At 38.8% G+C, this 17,658-nt stretch overlaps 1 protein-coding gene across 1 annotated transcript in view; it reads left to right on the top strand.

Annotated features, from left to right (window-relative positions):
• Window positions 1-17,658, top strand: part of ANKRD46 (ankyrin repeat domain 46) — a 165,412-nt gene that overhangs the window by 89,779 nt on the left and 57,975 nt on the right. The window contains exons 3-4 of the mRNA XM_069220557.1: window positions 3,800-4,143; window positions 7,132-7,290. Of these exons, the coding sequence (XP_069076658.1) occupies window positions 3,833-4,143; window positions 7,132-7,290 (470 nt within the window). The 5' untranslated portion in view covers window positions 3,800-3,832. The remainder of the gene's footprint in view (window positions 1-3,799; window positions 4,144-7,131; window positions 7,291-17,658) is intronic.

Raw genomic sequence — 17,658 nt, 5'->3', positions numbered from 1 at the left:
GTTTGAGATTGAAAGAACGCTTGCAGGACCATTGCCCCTGGGATCAGTACTTTCAGTATCTCGAACTGCTCAGATCTACAAAGCTGTGACTCTAGGGCAGAGGTCTTCAATGTGGGGGTCGGGACCCCCAGGGGGGCTGTGGAGTCCTGGAAAGGGGGTCCCGCAGTCCCCCAGCTAATCCTCAAAATGCCTCCGCTGAACTTTGAGTCTCCTGTGCTGTGAAAGCCGCACAGACAGCTGAGGCCTTCCCAGGGCGTCTGCTTCCTGAATTAAATGCAAATGTGGTCTACGAGCTCATCTGCAAATGTGAAGGGTGCTTGGGAGCAGCTTTAAATGATGGAATCACTCAAATCTTTGGGACGACAAATATTTATTCTTTTTGAGGGTAGTGCAAAGAGTTAACAAGTGGGCTGTGAAGTGCCTGCTTTTAATTGTAATTGTATTTCCACAGTGCTTACTTCACCTGGAGGTGTTGAAGGGACAGCTATTAACAAAAAAGGTATTGCATATGCTCTGGTATTACTTAAATCTACATTTTGGAACCACAGTTTTGTCTTAAACGTTTTTGTAGTGGCCTATCTTATACTCTGTGTAATGCAAGTATAAAATAATGCCTCACATATTCACAGTGCTTTCTGTCACAGTCTGTGACCTCATGGCACTAAAAATACACAAGTCACTATTCTCAACTGCACTAACCAAGATTTTGTTCTGTTGCTCTCTGGTTACACGCAGACCTCTGCAGTGCATTAACTAATAGAGGTTTCATAATGCACTACAGTTAACAACTTTCTTTTATTTATTTTTCATTTATGCTGGCTGTTATTTTATATGTAGCTATCTGACAGTGAAAGACCTAAACAAAACATAGAGAATATTTTGAGTTTATTTATGAGAGGCTTGCGCTGCTGGAGCATCACCTTTTTTGATGCTCCAGCGGCACAGGCCTCTCAATCATACCTATGAGGTGACGCAAAGCCTTCCTGAGTGGCTTTGAATGGCCTTGTAGATATGGAGAAAGGCAAAGCAGGGCAAGCTTCTGCATTGCCTTACTTTGCGTCGAGGAGGCGTTCCTTGGGAGTAGTGGTGGGTGTTCCCATGCAACACGCATGGATTTTGACGCTGCCCCAGATTTACAAAATCACGTAAACTGGAGCAGTGCCAAAACCTTACGCCTCCCCAGAGAGGCATAATGAGGAGAAATGTTTTCATTTCTCATTGTTTTTTCCTCTTTCCATGTGTGTTGCTATCTGCTGCACATATAGAAAGAGGTACAATGCCTCTCTGGATTGTTTTTGTGCCGGAAGGTGCCCCTTCCTGCACAAATACAATCCTGCCTATATTGGCGCTAGGCAACAATTGTGCTCCAGCGCGGGGGAAAGGACAGGAATGCACTGTATTTCATAAATACGGTGCATTCCTTCCCTTTTGTACTGGCGTGGGGCAGTGTAGCAAGAAGACTTGTGGCACTCTCCTATGCCAAATCCTCATAAATGAGGACCTTTGTTTTTACTCACACCCTTGACCACACCCCCACACTCACTGACCTTTGGTTTGCTAAACACTGTTTAATATTATTTCCTCACAGTAAAAATGATTTGCTGTGGGAAATGGGGACGTTTATTATTGTTGATGATGAGGTGTACCAGGTTCTAGAACATTTTTTCAGAAGGGGGTCCTTGCACCTAAATTTTTTTAAGAGGGGGTCCCGGCATCAAAAAGTTTGAAGACCTCTGCTCTAGGGGCACATACAGATCACATCCACAAACGTATGCAAATGAAAATACATGAAGGCGAGCATTCAGAAAGCCTTATTATTAACTAATGGAAAAAATATTGTGTGATGAGAGTTGTAGAAAATAGTTAGTTGCAAGAACAAAACATGAAAAAGATAGCACACCATACCTAAATAAAACTATGGAAAGCCTTGCAGCGAAAGACTCTGCGGGCACCACTTGTCAACCCAAATATGATAAAATGAGCCAAATGTGCAGAGGTTAAAAACTCTAGAAACAAATACTAATTGTAATAGGTATTCTTAAAGATAAAACAGGCTTTTTTTGTTTCATTATTGTATCAGTATTCTGGCACCAATTAAAAATTTGAGATAATAGCATATATTGACACTTCAAAGAAAAGAGCACCCTACTTCACCATGTTAAATAATTGACCGGAACTGGGCATTTATCTGCCAACGATAAAAGACAATACAACTGTGCAACCTCACTAGAATCCAATACTGAAAGAATAACAATAGGTAGGGCTACCTATTAGTAAACCTAAATGTCCTAGATATTCTCTGTGGGTGGTTGCACTTAAAACAGTTAGAAGTGTGAAAAAAGCAGAGTAAGTAATATTGTGTTCATGGTAGCTCTTGATGTGTGCTCATTTGACCAAATACTATGTAAAACCGAAACAATTAACATCAAGAATCAAAACGAATCACGGGTTCTCATTCCACGATACTTGGTGAAAGATCAATCTATTGATGGGTTACCTAAATTTATATCAAATGAGCGAGACAAGTAGGGTTAAGTTCATACCAGTCCACTACTGATGAAATACTCATCTACAAATGATCCAGAAAGTAAGGTATGTTTAACAGCATTTGAGGTCTATTACGGATTGCTAGGAATTGTAAAGTTGAGCATCTTATATTGTACTTAGCCGCGCACACACACTCATCCTTTTTTTGCCTAGTTGCTTTTTACTGTTGTTGTTCTTTTTCTTTTATTCCTAGTTTTGTTTTTTCAGCTTTAGCATACCATTCCTTTGCCTGTTTTATCAGGATACCAGACTATTAAGTTATTTCTCATTTGATGTTTCTTTTCTATGTTATAAGTTATAAAACTCAAATGTTTGCAGTCCGAAAGAGGGCTTGAAGTATGTGAAATGTTGCAAAGAGCAAAAAAAAATTTCCCAAGAAACCTTAATGGAAAGTAAAGAACCATTTTAAGACTATCTATAACTTTAAGACTCTGGTTGTATGTAAACAACGTTTAGCTGCACCCAATAAACTAGAAAGCTCGAAGAAGCACTGATTACATTCCAACACTTAAGAGTGCTATACTGAATATTAAGACTTGCATTCAATCAGCTTTACAATGAAATTGCAAGAGTCTTCCTTTGGAACTAGTGTTTAGCTCTGATGATAAAAATGTCCAGGTGTGAATAATACCTAAATGTATACCTCCACATGTCTAAACTTTTCTATATTTTTTTAAAATCTAAATAAATACATCCATTTATGGTCTTCAAACATCTATCTTCTATTTGTCTTCCAAACTCTAGCAATTGCACCTGTAGTCCAAAACACCCTGTGTGAGGCTCTGTTTGCCCCACCCCAAACCTTCTACTCCAGTAAGACCCCTTTTTCTCTGTGCTTATGTAGATTGCTCCTAGTTCACTGGTATACCGCACATTCTTTCAGCTCACCATATCCCTCACAATTATTTTAAACAGCATTCATACACAATCTCCAGTAGAGTGACCTACTGCCTCGAGTCTCTCCCAGTATATTCTCCTGATCATAGAGTGCAGGTGATTACGGGTTTATGCCTCCCTGTGGCTCCCTGTTGTACTGTAGCATTCAACTCTCTTTTACAGGAGTTTTTATTTATACTTCTACGATCATTCTGTGTTGGAAAGTAACTAAAAGTAAAGCAGACCTATGATCCTGATCAGTGCTTCTCCCTGGTTTCTGCTAGGCTAACATTTTGTTTTGTTGTCTCTAAGATCTGTTTCTAAATGTGGTTGTGGGTAACACTTACTCTGCTTAATCAATCTCTTTTATTTGCAGGTGATCTACATACATAACCTGGTAGACAGAACTATGTCTTATGTATTTGTAAACGATTCCTCCCAGACAAATGTCCCTCTGCTGCAGGCTTGCATTGATGGAGACTTTGCATATTCCAAGAGACTCCTGGAAAGCGGCTTCGACCCAAACATTCGTGACACAAGAGGTCGAACAGGTCTTCACCTAGCAGCAGCCCGTGGCAATGTGGATATCTGTCAACTGCTGCACAAATTTGGTGCTGATCTTCTTGCCACAGATTATCAGGGGAACACAGCCCTCCACATGTGTGGCCATGTTGATACTATCCAGTTCCTAGTGTCAAATGGACTCAAAATTGACATATGGTAAGCCTGATATACAATTCCTTCTCTGGGTAGGTCCAGTCATTCTTCTAGACATGTGTGATGTTATCTTGTAGAGGTGATCGACTTCGAAACGTCACAAAGTTCGGCTCCTTAGCAAAATAAAAAAAGAGTTCAAAAGTAAAAAAAAAATCCCATAGAAACCTTTTCGGAGCGAAAATCCTCCAGTCAAAATAATGTTTCGCATGGGTCGTTTCGCATACTTTCTGGATTTATTTTCCTTCATTTTTTTTTTTCATTTTTTTTTTAATTCTTAACATTTATGTGTTTCAAAAAAGATTGCAGAGTTGAAAAATGTTCATGATAGTTGTAGAGGAAATCTGTGCAAATCTGCTCACCTCTAGTCTACAGTGGTCTTTCGTTATGAATGAAGTAAATATTCATTAACAAATACATTGCTCACATATGGTCAGGTCAAGAATATCAGACTTGTGCCCGGTTGGTCTTGATGATATACAGTAATGCTGCAGTGTTACATGTTTTACCACAGTTAGGTTTTTCGAGTTGTGAATAGGCTCAACTTTATTGTAATGATAGTTCTTCAGTTTGAGAATTTCTGTGCGATACACATGCAACAATATACTTAAGATATTATATAAATGTGTATATATATTTGTCTTACACATGTATAAATGTATAATTGTGTTGGATTATTCATTTGTATGCAGCTTTTTTACCACACTGAAAAGTACAGGAGAAGTGAGGTTATGTCCAATTTTTGTCTGCATGATCTACATTAAATCATTATGAGCGCCACAGAATCAAAATTAGCACTCCGTTTATAGACCTTACGCTGCTCATAGCCAAGTGCAGATTCACCACAAACTCGAAAGCAAAACCTCTCCTCAGACAGATCATGGAAACATGGAGTCATTAAATGGGTTGATGTCGAAAGCAAGGTCCTGCACAGGGTTGAAGCCAGAGGTTTCCATAAATGCCCCAAGACTGGGAAAGTCTGATAGAAATCTTTAAGGAGGTGCCCTAAGACGAAACACTATCTCCATAGACCACCTTCGGTCCATTACCAGCCACTGTATTGCACAGGAAGCATCACACTGATCATTACATCCTAGAAGAATTAAGTAAGCACCCCTCAGTGGGACGCGCAACCCACTGTCTTCTAGATAACAAATAGATCAGGTTAAATCCCTTTTTTTTTTTTTTCTACCCCACTTAGTACTAGCACCTCTCTTATTGGATTGATCTCCTGATCCATTCTTGCATCCATAATAACCCATGAGGATTTATAGACCTATTTTGCGGTTTAATAGGTCCACAAACACTCACTAGCTGACCATAGTTAGATTTTCTGTTCAATGTTGAAGTTTCTAACCCGGAAAACTTTACCACAATCCCTCTTCTCTCTTTTGGGCTACATTCTGATGCTCTTCCATACTATTTCTATAAGATGGCTTATAGCCATAGCTTCATTAGAAGATTAATACACAATTGAGATGCTTTACAGTTGTGCACCACTAAGACACACTGTTAAACATCCGGTATCCGATTTCTGTGGTGGCTTGTAAATGTTTAAATACATAGTGTACAACTATCATGTTTTTTTCTCTTTTTTTCTGTTTGGAACAGTAAATTAAGAGAGAAATTCAATAAAGGTGGCTTAAAAACAAAAATAATGCCTCAAAATCAAATGTCTTTAGTTTAGATTAATAAATGGGTTAATGCCGAAAGCAAGACCCTGAACAGCAAGGCCCTGCAAGTTGAATTTTCTAACCAGAAAAACTTCACCACAACCCCTCTACTCTCTTTTTTGGGCTACATTCTGATGCTCTTCCATACTGTTTCTATAAGATGGCTTATAGCCATAGCTTCATTAGAAGAGTAATATACAATTGAGATGCTTTACAGTTGTGCACCACTAAGACACACCGTTAAACATTTGGTATCTGATTTCTGTGATGGATTGTAAATGTTTAAATACATGGTATAAAACTATCCTGCATTTTCCCTCTCCTTTTCTTCTGTTTGAAACAGTTAACTAAGAAAAAATTCAATAAAGATGGTTAAAAACAATTAGTGCCCTAAAATCAGATGTCGTTAGTTTTACGGAGGAAAAAAATGGAAGGCATGCCCTGAATAAAATCCAACACCTGTTCAACATTCACATTTCCTTTGCACTTTTCTAATGCTGTACACGTTGTATCACTCCATTAATACTGCACATCATTTTGATTCCCATGTTCTCAAAATGTATTGTTTGCTTGCATTAATGTTTGTGTTTTGTTGCTGTATTTCTGATGAATAATTGTGGTACAGACTACTATGAATTACATATGAATATTGTGAGCCATAAAAGCTTAGGTAAGCAACAAACAGAAAATCTTATTTGTATACGTAGGTAGGTAAAACCATTCTAGAAAGGTTTATATTTCACTGTCATTTGAAAGGCATGGAATGATACAACTTAGGTTTGCTGTTTTTCTGTACTAGTTGTATCCAACAATCTATTGAGAAGAACACTTCCAAAGCCTTAAGGAAAAGCTTTTAAACCTTCACATTTTCTGGTAAAACTTAAATGTTTTCATACTTCCAATTTGAAAAAGCTCTGCTTGGGAGGCTAAACACCATCATTTATGCTCATATCATTTACAGCATTGCAAGCACCTTCCCCTTTAAGAAACCCCGGGTTCAGTCTGTACGTGTTTATTCATTGTTCTGGCTCATTGCTGATACTGCAAGCTACAGCTTGTGGCAGTGATTATGAGTTTAAAGTGTGGTTAGATTTGAGAGTTTTAGTCACTTAAAGTTTCTGGTGATCCTTTTTTAAATGGAGGGCACTTTTACTAACCCAACGGAAACCTTTTCCATAACGTCTTCCTAAAGCATTGAACCATCCAAATTCAGATTGATATCTTTAAATTAAAATATTTACTTTTCATGTTATGTGGAGCATCATGACCGTCGCAATATATTTAACAATCATTTCTTTCATATTCATGTCTTGTTGATCAGTAATCATCAGGGTGCAACTCCGCTTGTCCTCGCAAAACGTAGAGGTGTGAATAAGGAAGTGATCCGATTATTGGAGTCTTTAGAAGAGCAAGAGATGAAAGGATTTAATAGAAGTGCTCCCTGCAAGCTGGAGACCATGCAGACTGCTGAAAGCGAAAGGTACATCTGGGAACAGTAATCTACTGACACACTCTCCTAACTTTAAAATCAGTTGAGCAAGAGCTTTAGTTTGACTCATTGCACTTCATATCTGAATAGCATATTTCATAGTATGTATTTCTTTAAAGTGTGTTGTTCAACATTTTAGCTCATTCCTGTAAAGATTCTCTTTTAGTCAGGGATTTGCTATGCCTCCCCTTTGTCTTATCTTATTGTTGTTGTTTTTGATGGATTGGGGGACTGGAAATCTGACTCAGTTGGCCTATTGGCTGCATATTTGATTTGCTTGATTGTTACTTTACTTTGAGTTTGACAGCTTTGGGAGTGATGTCTTTCACTCGCTTCAAGGTTGAGGAATTACACAGTTTGCAAGTGGATCCTGAGGTCAGAAAGAGGCACCACTTTGATAGCGATTGTTATTTTTTCTGTTTTTCTTGGCATTGGACTTTGTACTGGAAATGCTGTTGGTAGAACAGGTTTGCCAAAGCATAGCCCTCTGCAAATAGTTATTGGTAAACTAACCAACGTGAAACAGTAAGGCACTGGATAGTAAATAGAAGCAAACATGCTAAACTGAATTTTCAAAGGATTTGAGCTGTAGCACTCAAGATAACTAATTATTGCAATGTTTTGATAAGAGAGGGTTAAGTATTCTGTTGACCTCTATTCTATTCCATGTTATTAATTAACATTATTATTATATACCATAGTGCACAAAACAGCATAGAACTAGTAGTTTTACAGGGAAGGGTGTAGATTGCAATTATCTGTGCTGAATGTGTTCCTTTTGGAATGAAAGATTTGGGGGGGGCAAGATTAGCCTTGGCACTCTAGAGGGCATTCACAAACTGTCTTGCACATCTTTACGTTTGATTATACTGCTTATTTGAAAGTACAGATGAGCTCTCTAAAAATAATCTAGCCTCAGTCATTTTTGTTTCGTGATTAGTGGAAAGGCCAACCAATTAGATGCAAGTCTTTTATAGTAGCGAATAGCAACTCCTTTTGAACTCCCTTTATGTTTGCAATCCTTGGATGTGGTTTTATCAACTAATTATGCCAACGTCAAATCAACCCCTTCGACATATGTATGCAGGATTAGACATTCATTCCAAGTCTTATCTATACTACTCATAGGTCATCTTTACTTGTTTCGTTTATAGGTAATCTTCTACCAGATCCTGACTCATGTTTTTCCTTTTGTGTGGTCCCACATTGTGTAACTGGCTTCAAATCTGCAGTAATTATTTGTGGATATTGGAGAAAAAGCTTTTTTGCTTTTCCATTTGTCTTATTTTTTACTTAGAAATAAAGCATTTGTAGGGCATGTCATAGTAAATTAACTGAAGCATGGTTGTTTTGTCACACGTTTCAAAGCATATTTTCATTTTTGGCAGACGGTAAACATTGTTTAGGTGTAGTAGACTTTGCTCATGTCCCTGCCCTTGACATGCAGCATGTTTGATACTGTATTAATATATTTTTATTTCACATATCCAAGCAACCTAATTAACAGCACTTTTAAATTTATATTGAATGGCAGCGCTCTTATATATTAAGAGGAATATATGAGTGTTTTTATTCGCAGAAATCTTTAAAACTTGATCTTAAAAATGTTTGTGCGCTGTTTTCAATTTTAAGTCCCTAAAGCAGAGTTTGAGTTTTATCTGCCCTGGATATAGATATGATTCTCAAGAAGCATGTGCTTCATGAAGGACTTATCAATCAAGGCTGTTTTCATGTTCTAATTTAAATATTTATATGTTTAAGAATGTTTTCCATTTTAGGAAAGGGATCATTTCAATGGAAAAATGTGACTTTTCCGTTCCTGATATTGTACGTTTCAGTACAGCTTTAGGAACAAATTATACCAGAAAGTCAGCATCCCTTAGTTGTTTCTTCACTTTCTTCACTTTCTTCACGTCTTACTTGTAGCACAGTATTTCATTAATTGCACCATTACTGTATTTGTGTTCTATCAATGAACACAATAACTCTAAGGAAGCTATCAAGAAAATCACCTTAACAGCTCTATAAAGTTATCACATCGCACCAGTATAAGAAATCTGAGATTGCTGGGGCAAAATGGACATTTCTGGAAAATGTAGAACATATCAGCACAAAATTTAAATTGCAGTGCTTAGAGCCATGTAGATTGTTGGTGTAATTGCTACACCATTTTCTTTTAACAGTATGTGGTATGTTTTATGTGAGGCCTACAGTTCTAAGTGGCTGTCACGACAAAATACAAAGAATGCTAAGTCTCATTTTAGAGCCCGAGAGAACTATGTCTTTGCTCTCGATCTCTGAATATACACTGTAGGGAAATGTTTGGAATTATGCACTATTATTCAAAAAACTGATTGCCTTATTGAGGAATTGTGTTCTTGCTTAATGTAAAGCCCAGCCATGGGAGAGAAACCTACAGCATTTATAAACCTAACCTGTCTTTGGACCATACATTGTCAGTAAATGAGCAAGTGGGTCGGCTCTAATACACACTACGTTTAACAAAATCTGCACCTTTTCTAATACATTTTCGAACCATACATTTATGCACAGCTTTCAGTTAGCCAGAGCTTAGCTACTCAATGTCCTTTTTGTCTTAGTGACCTTCATGAGCAATACACTGCCCCTAAAAAGCAACACGGTAAAGGTTGAGCAGTTATTGTCTGTGTTTAATTTAACAAGAGACAAAGACCTTATACTTTCCCATACTTGGATTAAACATTCAAGTGCAAGCTTTGTTTCAAAATCTGTCATTCGAAAACCATTTTTTGTCGTTATAGCACCAAGCCTGTATAGAAATGCCAGAAACCTAAAAAGATGGATATTTGTAGACAGTCACTATACCAGCCCCAGCATTGGTCATTAAAAAGAAATTATTTCAGAAAATACAATTTTAGGACTCACCCACAACGAACTGTTATTGAAGACCTGTTGTCACTTTTACATTAATTAAAATATATACGTAGTAGTTGGATTTGGGTCAGCCCCTTGCTTTTAATTGGATGACTTTCTTGTCGATCTCATTTTCCTGTTTCTTATTTAATGGCTTTGCCCTGGAATGCTCCTGCCTCTGGAACATTTCTTCTTCACGGTCTTCTTGCTGGATGACTTTCGTCTTTCCACTGCTTACATTTAGGAAACTAGTTTTTTTACATTTTTTCCTTTAGCACTCCATGCGAGTCAGTGTGTGTTCTTGCACTCTTCACCTTTCTCCTTTGTGCTTCTTCTTCTTCACACTTCCACCCTGCGATCTCCAACTGCAAGGTGCTTGCATGACTCTTGCGCTTGGTGATTTTTTTTCTTTTTTTTTAATTGTGTGTGTTCTTTGCTGATCCTGAACAGCGTCAACAAAAAGCTTCGACAAAGCCATAGGTCTTCATTGGCAAAGCCAAAAAACGAGACCAAATGACTTTTTCAATGCTGGTTAAACCAGTGCATACGTAGGGTGTAAGTAACCAAGTAAAACACTTGGCAAGTCTATAAAAAGCAATTAATGCGACAAATTGTAGTGAACAAATGTATCCAACCTTTGCTGTTAGCTATTCTAGAAATAGTCAACTGAAAGAAAAACCCAACAAAAACCAGTAACTGCCTTTAGCCTGAAGATGGTACCCTTTCTTCTGTATGTAAGTGCAGGAAAAGAAGCAGAAATTAATATGGTGACTTATCAGAGCAGTGAAATAGAAAATAATCCAGTATTCTAGAAATGGCAGTAGTAAAAGTAGTGCATCATGAGCACCAGCAATTGTCATAGAAATAGAAGGAATGTGTGAGCTTGGACAATGCAAGTAAACTTGGAGCAACTCCCAAGGTTTATTCTACAACAGTTGCGAGTGAAGACCTTTAGGATTAATATCTATCCTCATTTTGATAGCACTTGTAGCAAAAGAAAATGACAAATAAGACACTGAGTTCTGTATTTGTCCACTGTTTTTAACCCCTTTGGTGCTCATGACGGAATGGTTTACATACCCATGTGGAATTTAAGCTTGTAATCTGTTCTTTAGTTTTAGTCCCCACCGGGTGTTTTTGTGAGTGTGGTGAACTATTGTCACTTCTGCAAAGTCCGGAAGCACTGTCATCCAAGGTTCATTCCACATAAGTGTCCGTAGTTTGCAGTGTGTTTCTTGACTAATCCAGCAACTTTCTTTTTCTTAAAGTGGATCTTGGAGTCTGAACCTTTGTGTTCCTTCTTTGCACTAATCTTGGTCTTTCATCCTGATTCATTTTTCTGCTTGGTATACTTGTCTTTTATTAAATAATCAGTCCGTCCACTTCTTTCTGCTCTTTTACTGTCAGAGTTGTGAAAATAATGCGAAGAATGGCTATCGGGATACTGATACCGAACTGGCTCTTTAATTTTGTCCCGGTCCCTCAAATGATATCCACCCCACTGGAGTCCTATGTTGAAAGAGATCCAGACCTTGTTTTCTGTTTTGCCTTTTGTTTCTTTTTAGTCTTTGGCTGAGCTTTCTGCTCTCCGGAACTGTCAGTCTCATTTTTTGCTTTGAAATGCAGTTAAAAAGCTCACAAACAAAGTATACCAGCCAAAAGAGGTGTAAACATCTGAAATAATTTCCTGTAATTCCTGTTATTGATCCAGAAAAGTGATTGTTGTAATCTCTGGCATATGGTAGCTTTTCCTCATCTGTTGCTCTGAATGCTTGAGGAGGCAGTTTCAAAATTGTCCATCAATTTCATCCCTAAATCTAGAACTGGTGCAGGTCCGTTTTCATTTTGTTCTTGTTTTAACACTTCCGATAATTGAGGCTGTCATAAAGTAGTTGACCACCAAACTAGGCCTGGTGTTCTTGCTATCGTAAACTGACTTTCAGGTTGTGGTAAGGTACATAATTTACGGGTACTTCTGCATGTCTGTATGCGTATAAGTTTGTGTGTTAGTTTCAACAGAATCAAATTCCACTGATGAGTAAAATACTTCAAACGTATATGCTGCATGTGCATTTACGACAAATGTTACTGCACCCTTCTTGACAGGAACACCCCTAGTAAGGAGATGTTGTGTAACTGGAGCCCTATAGTTTACTCCTATAGCTACAGGAGCTACATGTGCTATTTTTAAAGCAGATTCAACAAACATCAGAAATGGAGAATAATCTTTTAGCTGTCACAAGCCTGACAAACCTACAGCAAAGAGGTAGTACCTATTTAAGTTGAAGGAGTCCTACACAGCCCACTGAACAATGTTTGTGTAAGATGAGGTTCAGTTAACATGCAGTCCCATGAGAAAGGGACAATTAGTAGAATACTGAATCCAAACATATACCAAACAACACACTCAAGGATCACTAGAGTATGGGATACATGCTTTAAAACCTTAACGTAAATCTAAAACCCTAGACTAGTGCAAACAAGATGATCCGTCACTTCAATGAATATAAGCAGTAACGTAGAAGGGGCCTTTGAGTAAAGTGAGAAATAAAACCTATTTCAACAATTTTACTATGGAAGCTATAGAATGAACCTAATTTGCTATTTCTAGGCATTATACTAGTTCTACCACATTGATAGCACAATACTAATGAAAATAGAATCCATTTTGCATGTTAAAGATGGTTTGCCCATGTTGAAGCGCAGATCCTTGTCCCATCTTATTATTTTATAATAGTGAGTGATTGCATGCTGCCCTAAGGTTGGTGAACCTTTTGACTTGTATAGATTATATTGATTGCCACATTGATGTCTGACACATAAAACGACAACAATAAACAATAATAATATTCACCAAAGAATCAATATATGACACACCATGACCCATTCCGCCATAAATAACCACACCTTTTAGTCTCAATTAAAATATTTATTTCTCTGTATTAACAAAGCTAAAGTCACAAAAGTTATTCTCAACACCAAATGGTACAAATAAAGTAGCATCACAGCCTGGTGAATTGCTCTGAAAAATCTTAGTTTAAACAGAGAAAATAAAACAGTACACTCAATAATTAGAACACAAATCAATACCATGAGTATCTGTGTAAGAAATTAAATTCCTTTGATTCAGCAATAAACAATGTTAAATCATGGGCATAGAGAAAAATACCTCACTGACTTCAAATCAGCATTAGCATGTTTGGTTGGGCATCTTGCAAAAGTTTTAGTAACATAAATTTAGAAAACATCTAGCTATGGCACTATCAAAAATAGCAACAGAATTTTAAGCAGTAGCAGTTTGGTACCTGTAAAACGACAAATACAAATACACAGAATTCATACAGTTACCTCTCCTTAAGGTAAACAGCATTCAGAGTACAGTTTCACCAGAGGGACTTCAACATCATGATAGAGGCAGTGGAATGGGGTGACAATTCAGACATTTGGACTCTAAATTCTCTGAACCATCAAATTAATTATTTAAGGCAGACAGCTTAGCGCTATAGGCTCTAAGCACTAAGTGCTAAAAATAAGCACCAGCATTTTTTGCATGGAGCCTAGAAAATAATTCAAATTAATGAAGTACCAGAAGTCAGTGGACTGACTGGCAAAACTGAAATGTCAAAGTGACAGATCATAAGAATGAGAAGTGAAGCCTCTGGAAACCAGGGAAAATAATGTACAAAAATGGATTAAATGAATGCCCATGTCTGAGTCAAAGACATTAAATTAAGCTTGCTAAACATCTGTGATTGGCTGAAAACTGCATATGTGCACAAATCATCCAATCACAAAACAGCACATCAGAAAATATTCCACTATTAACTTAAATATTTCATTTTCCTCTGCCTCTTCCTTTTTGCGTAAGCACAAGCAGATATGAATTATTATTTCCTGCAGTCTTCTCTGCATGGGTTTTGTGAAGGTCTTTTGTTCAATACATTCCAGAACCCCCTCGCTGCCGGACGATAGTCATGAAGAAATATTAAAACTTTTCAAATCAGCTCTGTCCCCTCGGACGAAATACATTCCATTAGAGTGAGAACACAGATTTAACTCATAATCAAACAAAAGAAGCTTGCAATTCTACAGAAGCATTTGACACTTCCAGCTCAGCTTAGCAAACAGCCAGAGCAGAGAACAAGTGTTAAAAGAAATACATTTTGTTAATAAAACATTGGCAGACATTTAACATCAGCTCTGGCCTTGTTCTGCCGAAAGGCACCGCAGGAAACTCAAGAATTAACTCACATTTATTCTAACATTATTTTTTCAAAGCACATTTTCTTAAAGAGACAGAATATTTTTCTTTCATCACTAGGTTAAAACATTTTTTTTTTTTAAATGTGCAGGCCTTTCACTCTGATGACCACCACTAAGGAGGCACATTTCATGTTCACATCTTTTTTTTTTTTTTTTTTCATTTGAAGCATTTTTCATGTTAGTGCATCAGTGTGATCATATTAAATAATTATTTCATTTCAAATCTGCGCTCACTCCCACACATACATTTATAAGTTCAATTTTTAGAGCACGAAGGCATCTGTTTGTGCTTATGATAACGCACAGTCTGGCCGAACAGCCAGTGAATCAGTTAGACATGTTTGCAGTCGGGTCCCAGTGTCCTTGAGTCACCTGTTGAAGTCCTCTCTGAACTTTAGCTGATATTTATAGATTATACTCCAGGATTTGTTGAAGACTTTTAGCATTTATGTTTAACAAAGAGTGGCGTAATGTCCTTTCAGCTATTTTCATTTTTTTAGACTGTGTTCTCTCGTAAAAGGATCAAATGTAACCTGTAATTATAAATCTTTCACAATAATAAACATAACGATCAAAAGCAGTGATTAAATACTACAAAGCTATTAATGTAAGCTTGATTATGATATGTGCAAAAAAAGAATATTATCAAAATAAATATGAAAATGATTATGCATTTAGTTTGGTCACATGTATTAATGTTTAATGAATTGATTAGTTCAAACTTTAAAAGAGGAAGGCAAAACATGATATTTATGACAGTAGTGTGACACTTTTTGCATGTCCCAAAAACCGGGAGGATAAGGTTGTTTAGGTGCCACCTTCACTTCTCACCCAAGGCCCTGAGAAAAATTCTGAAGTCCAAGGAGGTCTAGGGTAGCTCACACATATCCCTGCTTCTATTATCTAATTGCGTCCACAGTGATAAGACCGCTGTCAAATGTCCTGCTCCTCCTCAGCCTCCTTCTTTTGCAAGGCCACGGAAGAGAGGGACAGCTCATGGTTGACACAGAGGTCTGTTCTTAAAATGCTAACAGAGCCTTAGGAGCTGCTCTGCTCCTCCATGTCCTGCAGCATTTGGCAGGCTGCAGACAAGTGGGGCTGTCCTTGTCTTGTTTTTGGTGTATGAACCCCCCCCCCCCGCTCCACCATCCACTTGAGTAAGGCACAGGAGGAAACGCTACTCCTGCACTTTGGGGAGGGGGAATTAATACACTTATTCTCTTGTCTAGGCAGGGGAGGGGCAGCATATACTACCCCCACCTTGTGACAGAGCTAGGACTATTAACGTACCAGCACCCTTGGGCAACACAGAGGACAAATACAACCCCCACCCCAAATCTGGGAGGAAAAAGAGGGTAGTTTGAAATCTACAAATACTACTCTAGCTTGGTGGTGGAATAAATAGAACCTATTTATGAGCAAGGTAAGAAGCTACACAGTATGCTCCCACCCTTGAGCAAGAAGGAATTAGACAAATAGTTCAAACTCTGTCGCATTCTTGGGGTATTAACGTCAGAAAATAAACACAACTCATGTCTGCCATTGTGTAAGGTGAAGGGGGAACTCTCTTGTCTATATATATATATATATATATATATATATATATATATATATATATATATATGTTCGATGGCATTTGTAGCTGCAGATACACATGCTGTGCACATCCCGCCATCTGGTGTTGGGCTCGGAGTGTTACAAGTTGTTTTTCTTCGAAGAAGTCTTTTCGAGTCACGAGACCGAGGGACTCCTCCCATTTCGACTCCATTGCGCATGGGCGTCGACTCCATCTTAGATTGTTTTTTTTCCGCCATCGGGTTCGGACGTGTTCCTTTTCGCTCCGTGTTTCGGGTCGGAAAGTTAGTTAGAATCTCGGAAAAAATGTAGGTATTGTTTGCGTTCGGTATCGGGTTAGCTACAACAGATCGACACCGAATTTTTAAGAGCTCCGGTGGCCCTTCGGGGTTTTTTCGATCCCCCCTCGGGGCCTGGTCGGCCCGGCCACGTGCGACTTCAAGGCTGATGGAACGGACCCCATTCCGCTTCTGTCCAAAATGCCATAACAAGTATCCCTATACGGATCAGCATCTGGTCTGTAACTTGTGCTTGTCCCCAGAGCACAAGGAAGATACTTGTGAGGCCTGTCGAGCGTTTCGGTCCAGAAAGACTTTAAGAGACCGAAGAGCCAGAAGACTGCAGATGGCGTCGACGCCGACAGGACAAGAGGTTTTCGAAGAGGAAGAGGAAGCTTTCTCTATCCACGAGTCGGACTCGGAAGAGCTCGAGGCCGAAGAAATGCCGAAAACCGTGAGTAAGACGTCGAAACATAAGACTCACGAGAAGTCAATAAAAGCCCAGGGGACGCCACCGCCAACAGGCCATGGCTTAACCCAAAAAATAGGTGACCGAGCCAAGGCACCGAAAAAGGGCACGCTGGTGTCGAAGTCATCCGACTCCGGTCGAGATACCGCCACACAGCAATCTCGGACACGAGATATCGGCTCAGAGAAATTTCAGCACTGTGACAGCGGCACCGAACAAATTCGGCACCGAGAAACCTCCACGCCGAAAATTACAAAGGTTTCTTCGGAGCCTAAAAAGACATCCGAAAAAATTTCGGTTCCGAAACATCCAGCCTCGGAGCCGAAAACAGGTTCCTATACAGAGGAACAAGGATTGTCCTCCCAAATGCAAAAACATAGATTTGGAGAGGAACTTCAAGCTGTAGAGCCAGACTATACTCAAAGAAGGCTCCACATTCATCAAGACACAGGGAAGATAACCACTCTTCCCCCAATTAAAATAAAAATAAAACTTGCCTTTCAAAAAAAGGACAAGGAGCCACAGGCAAAGGTGGCAAAGAAAACAACTCCACCACCTTCTCCACCACCATCAGTGCACACATCACCAGTAGCAACTCCACCACTGATGCACTCCCCGACTCATACTGCCATGAGTCAAGATGAGCCCGATGCATGGGACCTTTACGATGCTCCAGTATCGGACAACAGCCCAGACTCGTACCCTGCCAGGCCGTCCCCTCCTGAGGACAGTACATCTTACACACAGGTGATCGCAAGGGCAGCTGCTTTCCATAACGTCACCTTGCATTCCGAACCAATTGAGGATGACTTTTTGTTTAACACGCTATCCTCCACTCATAGCCAATACCAAAGACTACCTATGCTCCCAGGAATGCTAAAA

This window comes from Pleurodeles waltl, chromosome 2_2 (assembly GCF_031143425.1).
Source record: "Pleurodeles waltl isolate 20211129_DDA chromosome 2_2, aPleWal1.hap1.20221129, whole genome shotgun sequence".
Classification (NCBI taxonomy): domain Eukaryota; kingdom Metazoa; phylum Chordata; class Amphibia; order Caudata; family Salamandridae; genus Pleurodeles; species Pleurodeles waltl.
This window is presented reverse-complemented; position numbering and strand designations above follow the sequence as displayed.